The sequence below is a fragment of the Parambassis ranga genome, chromosome 13 (genome assembly GCF_900634625.1).
Source record: "Parambassis ranga chromosome 13, fParRan2.1, whole genome shotgun sequence".
In the NCBI taxonomy this organism is placed as follows: domain Eukaryota; kingdom Metazoa; phylum Chordata; class Actinopteri; family Ambassidae; genus Parambassis; species Parambassis ranga.
In genome coordinates, this window is record NC_041033.1 from 5764127 (window position 1) to 5778567 (window position 14441).

Below are 14441 nucleotides of genomic sequence, written 5' to 3' on the forward strand. Positions count from 1 at the left end.
AGGAAGAAACGGGGCGGGAGGGAGACAGAAGAGCAGTTTGCCTCGCCTGCCTGTCTGCCACACCCGGCCTTTTTGCTTCCACCTCATTTCTTTATTCCTTTCTCTCTCTCTCTCTCTTTCTCTTTCTGTCTTTCTCTCTCTCACACACACACTCCTTCTCTGCTCTTCTAGTCTATCTGCTGGTGTTTCCATGAGAACAGAGAGCGCTGGGTATGGGGGGTGGGTGGTTTGGCGGTGCGGGTGACGTGTCCTAAAAGCACTGTGTGTGTGTGTGTGCTTGCAATCATCACTGCTCTCTTTCACACATCTCTCCTGGCAAGAGAAGCTCCTCCGGCTGTGCCAGAAAACATGCTTTTGGCATCGCCATGGTAATTTGGACGCAGGGCTCACAGGCTCCAGGATAACACACTGATCTGAGATCCAGAGAGTCTGAGAGAGAGCCTGAGCAATCAGAAGAGGCAACTTCCATTTGGAAAGCACTTTTTTTTTAAAGACACCAATTTATCTGAGTGGAAGGAGGAGAGAATTGAATGGCAATGGTAACACTGTAATAAAGCAAAAATAAAAGATGACACAGATTAACTGGAAGTATCCAGTCAGTTATTAAGGGAGAGGCTTTTTTAGGGTGGGGCCGCAGCTTTTTTGCTGGAGCCAGGCTGAGAGGAAAGAAGAGGAGGAGGAGGAGAGTGAGAAGATGTAGAAGAGAGGAGCGCTGATCTAAAAGAGGTGGAGGGGGGGTTTCATCACTATGAGCGAGAAAAGGAGGAGGAGGAGGAGGAGGAAGAGGAGGAGGGGGATAGTGTGAAGGGAGGAGAGGAGGAGAGAGGGATGGAGGGAGTGAAGGAAAGGGAGGGGTTTAAAGGGTGGGCTTGTAGTCATTGTCAGGCAAGCGAGTAAGAGACGGTGAGAGAGTTGAGCCCAGGCAGACCGACTGAAGAGCGCGTGTGTGCAAACTGGGATGAGTAAATGTACTGGGCGGCTTAGCTGTTGATACAGCCATAGAGAGAGAGAGAGAGAGAGAAAGAGAGAGTGTGTGTGTGCACGAAAGAGAGAGCGTGCAAGAGAGAGAGAGAGTGAGAGAGAGAAGTGAAAGGGAGGAAAAAGGAAAGAAAGAAGCAGAGAAGAAAAAAGGGAGGATACTACAACTACAACTATGCTGTGCTGCATAAGAAGAACCAAACCGGTAAACTGCTTTGATTTGCTTTATCAGTATTTTTTATAAGCTCCCCATCAACTTTGAACTCTTGTGACTCTTGTATTCTATAGTCTGATTGGCGGGGGTGGCTTGAGGTAAAATGTTGGTGTGATTTCCATTGACTCTGGGCCTTTATAGAAATGTATCCACAGAGCCCAGACACGCCTAGTTAATGTGATTATCCCGCATGAATGGATGTTGCCACAATGCCTCTCAGACCTCACACTGTACTTGTAGTGTGGAGACACAAGACTGTAACTCGATCTCTGGGCTGCTGGCATCCCCTCCTATTGATCAAGCATGTGGAAAAAAAAAGTGCTTGATAGATTCTGTATCGTCTCTAATATAAAAGCTGAAATGTATTCAGGTGCTCTACTGAACTCTGCTTGATCTTCATGTGTTAATGATGCTTCATATTAATTAGACAAACCTGCAGTGTTCTTCTAATTGACGCCTTGAATAGGTGTCTCTTTGTATTTCTGTTACTCTGAGCAGAAATGGGTGACAGGAAAGTAAATTTCCACAGTGAGGAGAGAGGGGAAAAAAAGGGTGGGGTACGGATTGAGTGAGCAGCACCATCATGTCAATGGCCTCGGGGGAATACAATGGGAATAAATGAGTATAAATGGATTATCATAGCCCTCCAGCTTTATAAGTGGATGTTGTCAATGGAGGATACTATGAAGTGTGCACTCATTAAAAGGGTGTGAAAGGGTGGTTTTGGGTAGTTTATAATAACCCATAGCCGGTCTCACAGGTAGGGAATACTAACCAATAAAAAGAGGGTGTTGCATAGAGGAGGATATAGCACTTATTTCAGCAGCTGCCGTGGTGGTTCTGCATGTGGTTCCTGCTGCTATCTCAAGCTGATTATGATTTTATCGGACTCATAACACACTGGATTCTGATGGCACTTGATTGCTTCTTAAATGTCAGCCGGGATGAGTCATATTAGCTCTGGCAGGGAGGAGAGAGAGAGAGAGACAGACAGAAAGAAAGGAAGCAAAGCTTGCCAACTGAAAGACATGCAGGAAGAGCGAGGTGCAGGCACGGGGAAAATGAGCGGCAGGGTGGAGTGTGGCTGGTGCACATGGAGAAGAAATAAAGGTGCAAAGCCACTGAAACACGGATTGAAACGAGGATTGTGGGAAAAAAAAGGGGGGGAAGGTAGGGAGAGGCAGGTATGCAGCAAAGCAAAGCAAAAAGAAAAAAAAAGGTAAGAAGATGGAATGAAACCTGGATGGTGGCTACACCCAGCAGCAGGAAATATGCCGGTGACGGAGCAATGGATGATGGTTGGAGTAGGTGGTGAGCAGGCGCGAAGGCGAGACAGACCAAAAGGGGAGGAAACATGAGGGAATGTAGAAGCCGGCATGCTGCACACTGCAGCCATGTGGGTGAGGCTTTTCCCACTGTCGCTGCCTCACCACAGGGAAAAATATCCTCCCAGCCTACAGGCACTTATCCTCCTGCTCCTGCATTTGCAGCATAAATTAATGCAGACACACTCTGTGGTTTTCATGGATGAATGAGCAAAGAGCATGATTTTCGGCTTTAAAACATGGCAGTGTTTCTGTGGGAGCTGCCATTGTGGAGCGTTAAGTGCTATTGCAACATCTTCACTATATATGGGAGTGGCTTGAGTCTCATTATTTAGCTTATATATATAGCTGTTTTAAGGCAGACTTCACCACCACAGGACTAGTGTCCCTTTGCTTTATTCTTTAGCTTTTGGCAAAAGACCAAGTGTGAGTTCATCTTGAGACCAACTCCTTCACCATCACTTCCTATATATGCTTTACTCCATCATTAGTTTCTCATCCGACCTGTCAGTCATGCTTTGTTCTGCCTCCCCTGTCACCTTTATCTCTACAATATTAAAAAACCAATGCATAATTTTAAGATCCAGCCTGTTAAGCCCTTTTCTTATAATCAGGCTCACCACTGCCCACATTTCCAGTTCCTGCTTCCACCAACCTCCCCCTCGCCTATACCACATCCAACTGTGGCCCCACTCTCCTCCAGCATCTCTCCCTTATTCCACTTCCACCCCATCCTTATCCCCAGCCCCTGTGAGATCAGCGGCGATTGCAGAGCCTTTGTTCAGGCAGAGAGCTGGTGTAATTGAATTAAAGGCTGCTTCAGAGGATGTAATGAGTCTGGCATATGGCCGCTTATTAGTTGCTGCGGAGCATCTTTTCCCGGGCCATCGTAAAAGAAACAGTGCATCCTTTAACATCGCTCATCAATTCACCGTCAAAGGAGAGAGGGAGAGAGAGAGGGAGCGAAAGACATGGCGAGCGAGGGCTGTGGCAGTCACCACCTGAGCCCCCCTCTCCTCATCTGCAGGAGATAGCTGGCTAAAAGGGTGTGGTGCTCCGCTATGTCTGTGTGTGTGTGTGAGAGAGAGAGAGAGAGAGAGAGAGAGAGCAGAGAATGAGTGGGTAGCAGTTTGCTCACTGAGAAACAGAGTGAAAGACGACAGAAAGAGAAAAGGAGATATTCAGCAGTTGCAGACAGCAGCCAGTCTTTGGTGTCTGGATGGTTGTTGCAGAAAAGCAGACAACCATTGAAATGATGCTGGGGTTTTCAGGAAAGAGGTGTGATTGTAAGAAGTGTGTATTCTTCCACCAGTGTGGCTAATATTATCTGTCTGCCTGCTTTGGAGCTCTAATACGACAAATGACATTTATTTCATAAGAAACTGGACAAAATGCTATAAATTTCATTTATCTAATCTATTAAATTTCACTTTAAAGTGGCTTAAGGCACCTGTTTGGTTTTTAAAAAGGTGCAAATGCAAATATTACCTTTAATAGTTCCCTCCCCTCTTGCTGGAGGCATTTGATCTGAGGCTGGGTGAAGCAGAAAGGTGAAGAGATACTCCAGCCTGAATGGATCAGAATAATAATAAAAAAAGATCATACGTATGTCTCATGCATGCTTAGCGTGAGCTGTGGTTGTGTGGTAATTCAACCAGCATTAACCTCACCTATCTATTGTGTCTTTCCCTGTTTCTACCCCCTCCCCCTCCACCTTCCTAAAGCAAGTCCCTAATGGCATTCTCATTGAGGCAGTAGGAAGGTGGTGGATTGTTACTGTGTGTCACTATTGGGGGATGGTGTGTGTGTATGTGTGTGTGCGCGCACATAGGCGTACGTGTGTGATTGTGTGTGGTTATGGATAAGTCAGTGAAGCCACTGACTCTGGGGTGTGGTTCTCACGACAGCCGGTGCCCACCCAAGGACAGAGGCAGGCAAACTGCAGCTGATGGACTGTAATAGACACATCCAGCTGTCAGATAATGCCCTGTGTACATTTTAGCAAGGCCATTTATTACCTTTACTGACAAAGCAGAGGGGTTTGTGTTCTGGAGAATGGCATTTTTGTCTTTAGTCTGTGAGCTATTGCACATTTATATTCTGAACATGGAGATGACAGTCTTTACATAGCACACAGCGTCCTACAGCCTGCCTTGTTGCTACATCATAATTACACAAATGTCTTTTTTTTTGCAAGAGTAGCACACAATACTGCAAACATTTCTGGGGATAAAACTGTTTTTACTACTTAATGTACCGTAACTATGGCAACCAGTGAGGCTGTGTTCAAAAAAGGGATTACTGCAGGCCAATTATAATAAGTCCTTTTATTAACCTGATAATACAAATATGTTTTCTCACTGCAAATTAATTAAGGAAGAATTTGAACATTCATGAAGTCTCTGTGTGAAGACTTCCTTTACCTTGTGGTGTGTGCTGCACCTTTGGGATGTGCTGCTGTATTTATGAATGAAAATGTGTGCCGCACAGACGCACTGAGCTAGGGTAGCGCCTGCAGGAGCATACGTGACCAGGGTTCAATTAACAGTCAAGAAGCACTTGATTAAGGATTTGCAGTTATGTTTTCTGTTCAGACAATATGAGATTTGTCCAGGTGAACTACAATCTCTACTTATATATTAAAGCACAATAAGTTTGATATGATTGGCAGTGAACCTTATAGTCTGTAAAGAAAATGACAGCACAGCACTTTTAAAGGGAGATGCACAGACAGTTGTGGTCGGGCCATGATGGTGGTGTTTCTTCCTGTCTTCATATGAGCTCATTTGGCACTCACTCTGCTGGTATTTTATTACATTTCCACTCATACACATCACTAATGTAAATGACATCCCTCTCTGCTCCAAAAATGATGTCATACCCCCATATTCCCAAACACCCTCATCCATCGCTTACTCTTTCTCCGTCCTTCTGACTCACTCGATGCAGCCAGGAAGTAATTCTATTTAGACTTAAGTGCTTGGGTCAAATTTTTGGCAATTGTTAGTCCCCATGAGATCAGACACAATAAAAGCCCAATAAGTCACTAGAGACCTTCATATTATTAAGAGCAGAGGGTGTGGCTCTGGTGCTTTGTCTGTCTCCATACTGTCTGCTGTAGCTGAAGTTGATTTCCACAGCTGATTGTTAACAGGTCTTAAATGTGAATTACTACGTTTGTGAGGCAGTGTTAAGCTCCTGACAGTCTACCATCCCCCTCACTGCCGGCAATATGTATCATTTATTTCTGTTACTAATATTACACAGCACAAAATTGCTTCAGGAAGAGGGGTGTATATTAGGAACTGCAGTGAGGCCTGGGGCAGGATTTACACTCTGAAGCTAGGGGAATAAAGGTGGAGGAGGTGAATATACCAATACAGCTGTACCTTGGCCTCTGCTGTTCCAATATTGCACTGACATACTGACCCTGAAGATGACATGTTGGTTCAAAGCCTCCACCTCTTAAATCATGCCACGCAGATTTGATTCCTCACACAGGCAGCTGTCCAAGTCAGACCTCATATCCAATATGATGACACCATCAAAGACAGAAGGTTTTAGGAAATAGACTCAGTGTCCGGAAAACCAATTTGACTCAAATTCACTGACCTTAAACAAGATTCTGCCGCTCTGCTTCAACATAATGCACAAACATACATGTAACCCCTTTAACCCCACCACCACCACCACCGCTTTACAAACCCTTCTTAGCCATGCTGATTGCTCGGCCTGATTTACGAGTTCCTATTGGCCCTACTCCCCTGAGGGGTCAGGTGTGCTGCCAATCAGAGTGACATATAGTCTTTCATAGCACCAACCAGCAGACAGAGCCGTGATGAGTTAGCACTCTGGTTGTCAAGGTAACCTTTGATGGTTGGGAGGGGTATGGCAGTGAATGCTGAGGAGCTTCTAGCAAGCAGCCGCGTTCCCTAGCAGCCAGACATGAAGCTGCTACTGTACCCAGAGAATAGAGATTGGCTCATTAATTTAAAGAAAGAGCTTCAGGTTTGATGATTTACCGCCCATAATGTTGAAGACATCATTAGTAAAGGATGCACAGGAGATTAATGGATGCATTGGAGATGGTTGTAGGTTTAAGTTAAATTATTCACTAAATCTATCTCAGCACTATTATCCAGAGGACAATATCAACTGTGTGCCTGGATTGAATAACCACAATAAATGCCCAGAGTCATTTGCCATGCCCCGAATCCCTGTGTACTCGATTCATTATGTACAGACAGTCAACCCACACACACATCTGTTATTTTCACAATTCACAAAGGCACTAAATCCCCTCCTTTCTGCACATGAAATGATGAAATGCTGTAGATTAGTTCTATTGTGAAACAAGTAACTGGATCCCGACAAAGCCATGATACCTGTGCAGACAAACCACACAGAGACATTTTAATTCTGCTGTTTTCTCACATCTTTATTATTTGCAATAACTGCTGCTGCACAGCCTGCATGTATGTTTGACAGTTTGCATTTGCTTCATTCTGCTTATTCACATTCATTTAAGGTGCACATTTAATGCTTTTTAATGAGTTGGCGAGAGAATGTTTTACCTTGATTTGTTTGCCTATTCATTTTGAATGTACTGATTCATTTTGTTTGCCACTTTTAGTGCTCATCATTCATTCCTTTATTTGATTTGATTTCTTTTCATTAGATTTATATGACTCATAGTACAACCCACTATTTGAAGGACAGCTATGGATCCAGTTGCCTAAGGTAATATTATGGACTCCCTTTCAATATTACACTGTGTACTATCCTTTTCCTAACCCTGTTCCTCATCCCATTCCTCACTTGGACTCTATTCTAAACATGTCCTGGAACCCTAACCTAACTTTTCCCAGTATAATTATCCTGTCATGGGTTAGTTAAGAACTCCTGTCTTAAGGCATTACTTTCCTTTTCTTACTTCTTTATAAACTTCTATAGAATTCTAAAGACTATAACTGTATGCCAGCATGATGTTTTTTTTTTTTTTTTTACTTTTTGTTGTTTTGCAAGTAAACCCCTTGCTGGGTACTAGTGGTCCTACGCCATCATTGAACATTGATGTTAACCTGCTGTATTGTTTCTTACCTACCAGGTGGAGAAGAATGAGGAGGCGGACCAGAAGATTGAACAGGATGGCACCACCAACAAACCCGAGGACAAGGCCCACAAGGCTGCCACCAAAATACAGGCCAGCTTCCGTGGACACATAACTCGGAAAAAGATGAAAGATGGAGAGGAAGAGAAGGAGGGAGACAGTCCTGCTGATGCCAAGGAGGTGACGGAGGGAGGAGAGGAGGCAAAGAAAGCGGAGGGAGAGGAGGCACCTGCTAAGCAGGAGGAAGCTGCAGGAGAGGAGGCCAAGAAGGAGGAGGAGGAGACAAACCAAGCCAAAAGCCCAGAAGCAGACAAGCCAGATAACTCTCCAGCAGCTGCTGCCACGTCTCCTGTAGCAGCAGCCCCAGCTGCTGCCTCTCCTACGGCCGCCACAGCTCCCTCTGAATCCCAGAAAGAGGAGCCAAAGGCGGAGGAGAAAGCCGAGGAGAAGCCCAAAGAGGTGGAGGCTCCAGCGGTGGCAGCCAAGAGTCCCACCACAGCCACAGCTGAGGAGAAGAAGGAGGAGGAGAAGAGTGAAGAGAAGAAGGAGGAGGCCAGACAAGCCGATGTGCCTGCTGCTGTCAGTCCGACAGCTGAGAAGGAGGAGCCTAACCAAACAAAAGATAAACAAGGTATGCAGATCGTAGCAGAGACTCCACACGGCGACAAATACAAGAATCAAACAATTAGATGTGTGTGTATGTAAGCAAGGTCGCTGAGTTCAAACACAAATATAATGACCAGACACCTCCACCAATCAAGAAGCAATTACTTACAGTGAGAATCTAATAAAGGCAAATAGGTAAACCTTCCTGTAGTCTGTTTGGCCAGCAGCACAGGACATAACTGCTTGTTGAGTCTTTGGGATTTAAAGATCTTTGGCAGTGTTCCACCATTCAGTAGTTAACACACATACAGCTCAGTATTAGATTAGACAGCCTTGTATCTTATAGCCTCAGCGAGATGGGAACCTCATACTGATGAGGCAAAAAACTGGGACAGAAACGCTGCTCGGGAAGTGATAAGCATTCATCAGGAATGTTGTACAATGTGATGGTGTTATCCTGGATGTAGTCATTCGACAAGAAGCTTGATGTGTTGAATTGTTTTTGAGTTAAGAAATTAGCATATTTGTCTTATAACATCTCAGATGGCTGATCGTATTTGCATTTTCTTACACAATGTAGTGTGCAGAAACATGTTGACAACATCCTTCCTGTCTGGACCTCTAATGCCAGGAGGTTTGAGAACAAATCACTATGTGACATCCAATTATAGCTGTTATGTGTACCTGAGAAAAACCTGGAAGGCCATGAAATTATATTATAACTTGATGATGCAACATACATTTGACATGAACTCATATGGTCCAAGGACTTCCATTGGAGCATGCTCAGTCTGAAGACAGAGGGGGGGTGTGAGGTAGGAAAAAAACACACACACACACACACACATCAACTACAGAACTACACAGAAACTAGGTCACCTAGACAGCACTGTCTCCCTGTTGTCATAGTTACCACCTCGATGGGATAACTGGCCTGCATGGAGCAGAGCGAGTATAACAGGTGCTCTGATTTAAATGAATGATTAATGATCCGTTCTGGTCATGATCCACACTGGGGAAGTCTGTCATAAACAAACACTACTTGACAAAGAACTGCTATTTAAGAATCCTCTGCTGGCCACAATCTGCCCGACTAACTGAACTGACTCAGAGAGCAAGTTAATATTTATAACTAAGTCAGTGGGTTAAGCTTTAATGGACAGAATGATGTCATATATGCACAAGGACCCCATGTATTGTGATCTGAAAAATTACAGCCTAGTATGATCTAGATTTTCCACCAAGGAAAATGTCACTGAATTCTGTTATAATGTTATAAGAAAAAAAATGCATAAAAAAAGAAGTCAAATTTTAAAACATTTAAACATGCAATTTCCACATACCTGCAGTCCTCCAACAGAATATGGATGGGACCGCAAAGCAGTATTTTAGGTAAAATAAGCTATAAAGGTTTCTTTTTCATTAAAAATCTCACCCAAAAATTGAGTCTCCACATTTGACAACCTACAGCTGAGTCAGAGCAGGTCTTTGTCTCTGTAGTCCTTACAGTCAGCAGCAGATCAGTGAGATCTGAGTGGGAAGCACATCCAACAGTTTAGAGCAAGAGTGACATGGGCTCTCTTGTTTTTGCATATCTCTAGCGGCATGCTTGAGATATGCACTTTGTAAATGATGATCCTTTTTTTTAGTAGGAAACTTAGTGAAGCAGTGGAAAAAAAGCTCAGCACAAAATCTGGTACACAGAGTCGGGTGTCATCTGCGTAATGAAAATTTATGATGGCACTGAATACTGAAACTGAGCAAAAAGTTTTTACAAAATTTGGATCTATCAGCAACAGTCAGGTCACAGAGGTCCGGACTTGCTAGTTTATTTATTTTTCATAGCTAAAACTGAAAATACTGTAAATTAAAAAGAGAGATGTATGATGGTGCTACCTTTCATTTGTATTGACCTATGTATTTCGATCCTGCACAGAATGTTCTCATGATTTATTATTCATTCAGCATCATATTAATATAACATTTCCACATCTATCTTACCATACGACATCAACACATTGATTTTAGATCTGGTTTACCAATACTTATTCCAGCTCCTCGCTATTTTTCCAAAGTGTTTTCTGAAGTGAGCTTTTACCTAGCGGACATTCTAAACTGTCACAGTACAGAAGGTACAATTGTGTTAATGATGTTTCAGCTTGATGAGACATGACTTAGAGCCTGCACAAATGTGCATGCACAAAAGAGGAATGTAGCCATCATTATTAGGTCTGCGGTTAAGAAACATATATTACTGTTGTTTACTAAGACCTGGATGTTGGCGGATACGCTGAGCAAAACAGGTGTTTACATGCAAATGCAACAAGAAAAGTAAGTGGAGTTTCAGTCAGTAACAAGGTGTAAATAAACGCAACGGCTGATGTCAGATCACCAGAAATGATGAGCGTTGGCTCTGAAATAGTATTTGCATCACACAGATGAGCGGCTGTGGAGAAGGACATACTCAAACCTGTCATACTAGCTAACAAGCTAATTACCTCTTACCTGGAAGATCTGCTATGACTCATGCTGTCTTGAGTCACTCACACACACACACTAAGCCCTAATGTAGACATGATTGCCCCACTTCTCTGTCTCTCTCTCTCCCTCCCTGCCTCACACACACACATGCACTCCATCACCCCAGTCTCCAATGCAATGATGTCATTCTCCTATTCCTCCTCTATCTATTAAAAGAGTATGAGATCATTGGGGTGTGACATCACCATGCTGCGAGCACTAGAATAATTGGTTTAATCAGAAATAATAAAGTTCTGAAACGTAGTTTAAGTTTTAAAGTATCACTTTTATCTTAATTTTTGACAATTTTCTCAGGAACAAAACAAAAAAAAACATATAGAAATGACTAGAGCGATATCACCCACAAAACCTAATTATCCATTCCTTTGTGTTCTATCATGGATCATTATTTAGCAGTCCTCATCTATCAGAAAGCCGCTGGATGTTTTCATAGCACGGCACACCCCGAGCTTCACACAGTATCAGATGTGACAGGTTGAGATGCTGCTGTTAGCGTTGTGATGCCAGTTCAAATACTTCATGGGTCCATTAGGAGCACTCTCTTCCTTTATTATTTACACAGCCAATTGGGGAGGGGGGGGGGTCTTTCAGACATTAGGTTGCATCTTCTGTATGACACCCTCTCTGTTTAAGTGGAGGTGACATCTTGTGAGAACAGCTACACAGGTCTTTTAGTGTGTTCCTTCCAGAGTAAAAACACATCACCAGAGGCAGCCTCAGCAAGTGGGAAACCTGTGAACTTGTGTTTTGTCATATCTACTTAAAAAAAAAAACAATTCTGTTGGCCACTTTTATTTGAATTTTCTAAAAGTTTGGACATGTATGAAGGTCCAGACTCGGGGTGTACCACTGCTGGACCACTTTTGCTTATTGGTGTGATATTAAAGAGGCACCACTGTAAAGACATGTCTATTTTTTCATTCCTAAAACTACATTCGCCCTATTCAATACTGCAGTAAAGCAAAATATACTGAGTCATAGCCTGATACATGTCATATCACAGTCAGATTATTCCACCCCCCAGGCTAATTTTCTATGTTTTCCTCTGCTCTGTTTTCCTCCTCCTCCTCCTTTGCCCTTTTTCTCTTTTCACCTTCGATCCACCCCAGATGCTGCAGAGGAGTCTAAAGCAGATGAGGCCACCCCAGCCGATGCAGCAGCGGAGGTCACCGAGTCCAAGGATGAATAAGTCTAACCTAATGAAAGCAGAATTAAGAGTATGAAGAATAACACAAAAACAAAAATCTAAAAAGGTTGCTCTTTGCCTTCCCAGCGTGAAGGCAGTCCGTTTCTATTTGTTTGTCATTTTTTGTGTGGCAATGATTTTCTCATGTTGGGGGGAGTTTCCAGCGTGACGTTTTTTGGCTCAAGCTAATACAATGATGACAGTGATGATGATGATGATGATGATGATATTGTTGACGATTATGAAAACAATGATTGTTACCTTGATGATGACGTTTGATGATGATGTTGAGGTGAAACATTTGATTTTGTTACATCTTCACTATGTTAATGTATGTCAAACAACTGTGCTCCCAACTGGATATTAGCACATTTAAGATGCATTGCCAATGCATATAATGATTTATTTGCGTTGTAATGCACTTTCTTTACTCACATTTTGCAAATAAAATCCGTTTCTGCAAATGCACGCACAACAAACAAGCAGGTTTTAAAATGCAACTCTAGTTTTTGACACGGTCCAAACGTGTTGAGAACACAGCAAATAGCAAATGGACTGACACATTGGGTGGATTATAGAATGTATAATTAAATGTGCAACATTTCCAGTTGGACGGCCTTACCCTGAATCCAAAAGCAACATATTAGACAAGACTATTACTCTCTCTCTACTGTGCTTGAGTCAGTCAAGCTTGGTTTACACCCCTTTTAAACTCTGCTAACTCACATTTACAGTAAAGGACCTATTGCCATTTAAATGACATGATCGTATAATAGACTATAGAAATCAACTATAGTATTGATGTAACTGGCGTTTATTGCCAACCAAACCTGAGAACAGAATAGCATGAACCATCGAACCAGAAGCATGATGGGAACTCTCCCTTCTTGGAGGAACTTTTTCGCAGTCACAAAACTTTAAGAGGTGTGGCGGCTTCTTTTTGATGTCTTTGGTGTTGTTATGACAGTTTATATGAATTGGGAAAAATACTCTTGCACTGATGTTACAAAAAAAAAGTAAAAAGTAAAATCAAACAAACGAGCAAACAAACAAACAAAAAAAGATACTTTTCCTATGTTCCAGTGAGTGCAATGTCCAGTTTCAACCTTATCAAGGAGTTCAAAGTTGTGAGAAAAGAAAAAATATGAAAAAATAAAAATGGTTTCAATGTCTGTTTTCAAAATAAAGCAAATGTGCCAATTACCATCATAAACTGTGGAGTTTGTTTTTAGACTAGTTTGGTTTGTTCGTATGAAATATTTAAGGTCATGGAAGAATGCTTTGTTTTCTTTTCACATGCTACTACAACACTTAGCTTAAAAGTGTTGTAGTAGCATGTGAAAATGTGATTTAAAGCATAAATGGAGGCAGAATTTACCATTGAGTCATGTTGCTCAACTTTAACAAATGATCCAGCCTCTTAAGGTGATTAGTTTGGACTTAATGGATCATTAATTAGGGAATATTAATGCAATGTTACACGAAGCAACCGAATTTCATATCTGTGTGTTTGCTCTGATATAAATATGAAGCTAAACTGGACACACATGCAAAATATGGAAATAAATATGAATATGAATTAATCCTTTTCAATTATTATACTATTATAGTATATTATATTACTATAGGCCAAACATCACGTGTGATTTGTTTTAAATAAACACTCATTCTGTCAAATTTAAACTTAAAAGTGTATAACTTTACATTTTTCCTCATAATAATGTGCTATCATGGTAATCATGGTAATTTGTCCAAATACTAGAAGAGAAACATAATACACTAAGCCAAAACAATTATAGTCCATGGGCCAGTCGAGATATATACATATACATATATACACTTTGTCAAAAATGCATTTTATTTTCATTGGGGAGGGTAACTTTAACAGCTGATAACAATAATTTAGCTTCAATGAGGTTATCATACCAAAATGTTGACTACAGATATTTTTTTTAAAGTATAAGCAACCTTTGCCACCTCGAGTGATGACCTATAAACTATTAGGCAAAGATCTGCTGTAACATATGTAACCAGTCAGAAGCTTCTGTAAATTATGATACATGAATGAATAATACAGGCATTCTGGAGATTATAAATCATGTCATTGGGAACTTTCTTTAAGTATATGATCATCTTTTACCTTTAATACTTGAAGTTCAAAAAGGGCCCATGTGATTTCTTTTTGAGATAATAGGGTTCAGTTAAGAAGGGATTGCAACCTCCCTTTATAGAAGTGCCACTCTCATAAGTGTCTCATAAGGGCTGCGTGACCTCCCCAATAATGATGGTAATTTTGCTGAGTAGGCACTCCTGAGAAGAGCACAGGTTTAAACATAATTCCTTATACTCTTGTCTTCCAGTACAGTACTGTTACAAGTCCTTCACAGTTGATGAGTATATCTAGTTATATATATTATATATAACTTCTCTCTACTTTCACTGAGAAACTGGATGTGTTACTTGTAGGTTTTCAACCACTCT

General features: G+C 41.8%; 1 protein-coding gene across 1 annotated transcript; it reads left to right on the forward strand.

Annotated features, from left to right (window-relative positions):
- The first annotated feature begins 890 nt into the window (after positions 1–890).
- Positions 891–13149, forward strand: gap43 (growth associated protein 43). Its single transcript, XM_028419678.1, has 3 exons — positions 891–1183; positions 7625–8258; positions 11884–13149. Exons 1-3 carry the CDS (start codon positions 1154–1156, stop codon positions 11961–11963), a joined length of 744 nt encoding a protein of 247 aa, XP_028275479.1. The 5' UTR covers positions 891–1153; the 3' UTR covers positions 11964–13149.
- Positions 13150–14441: the final 1292 nt, after the last annotated feature.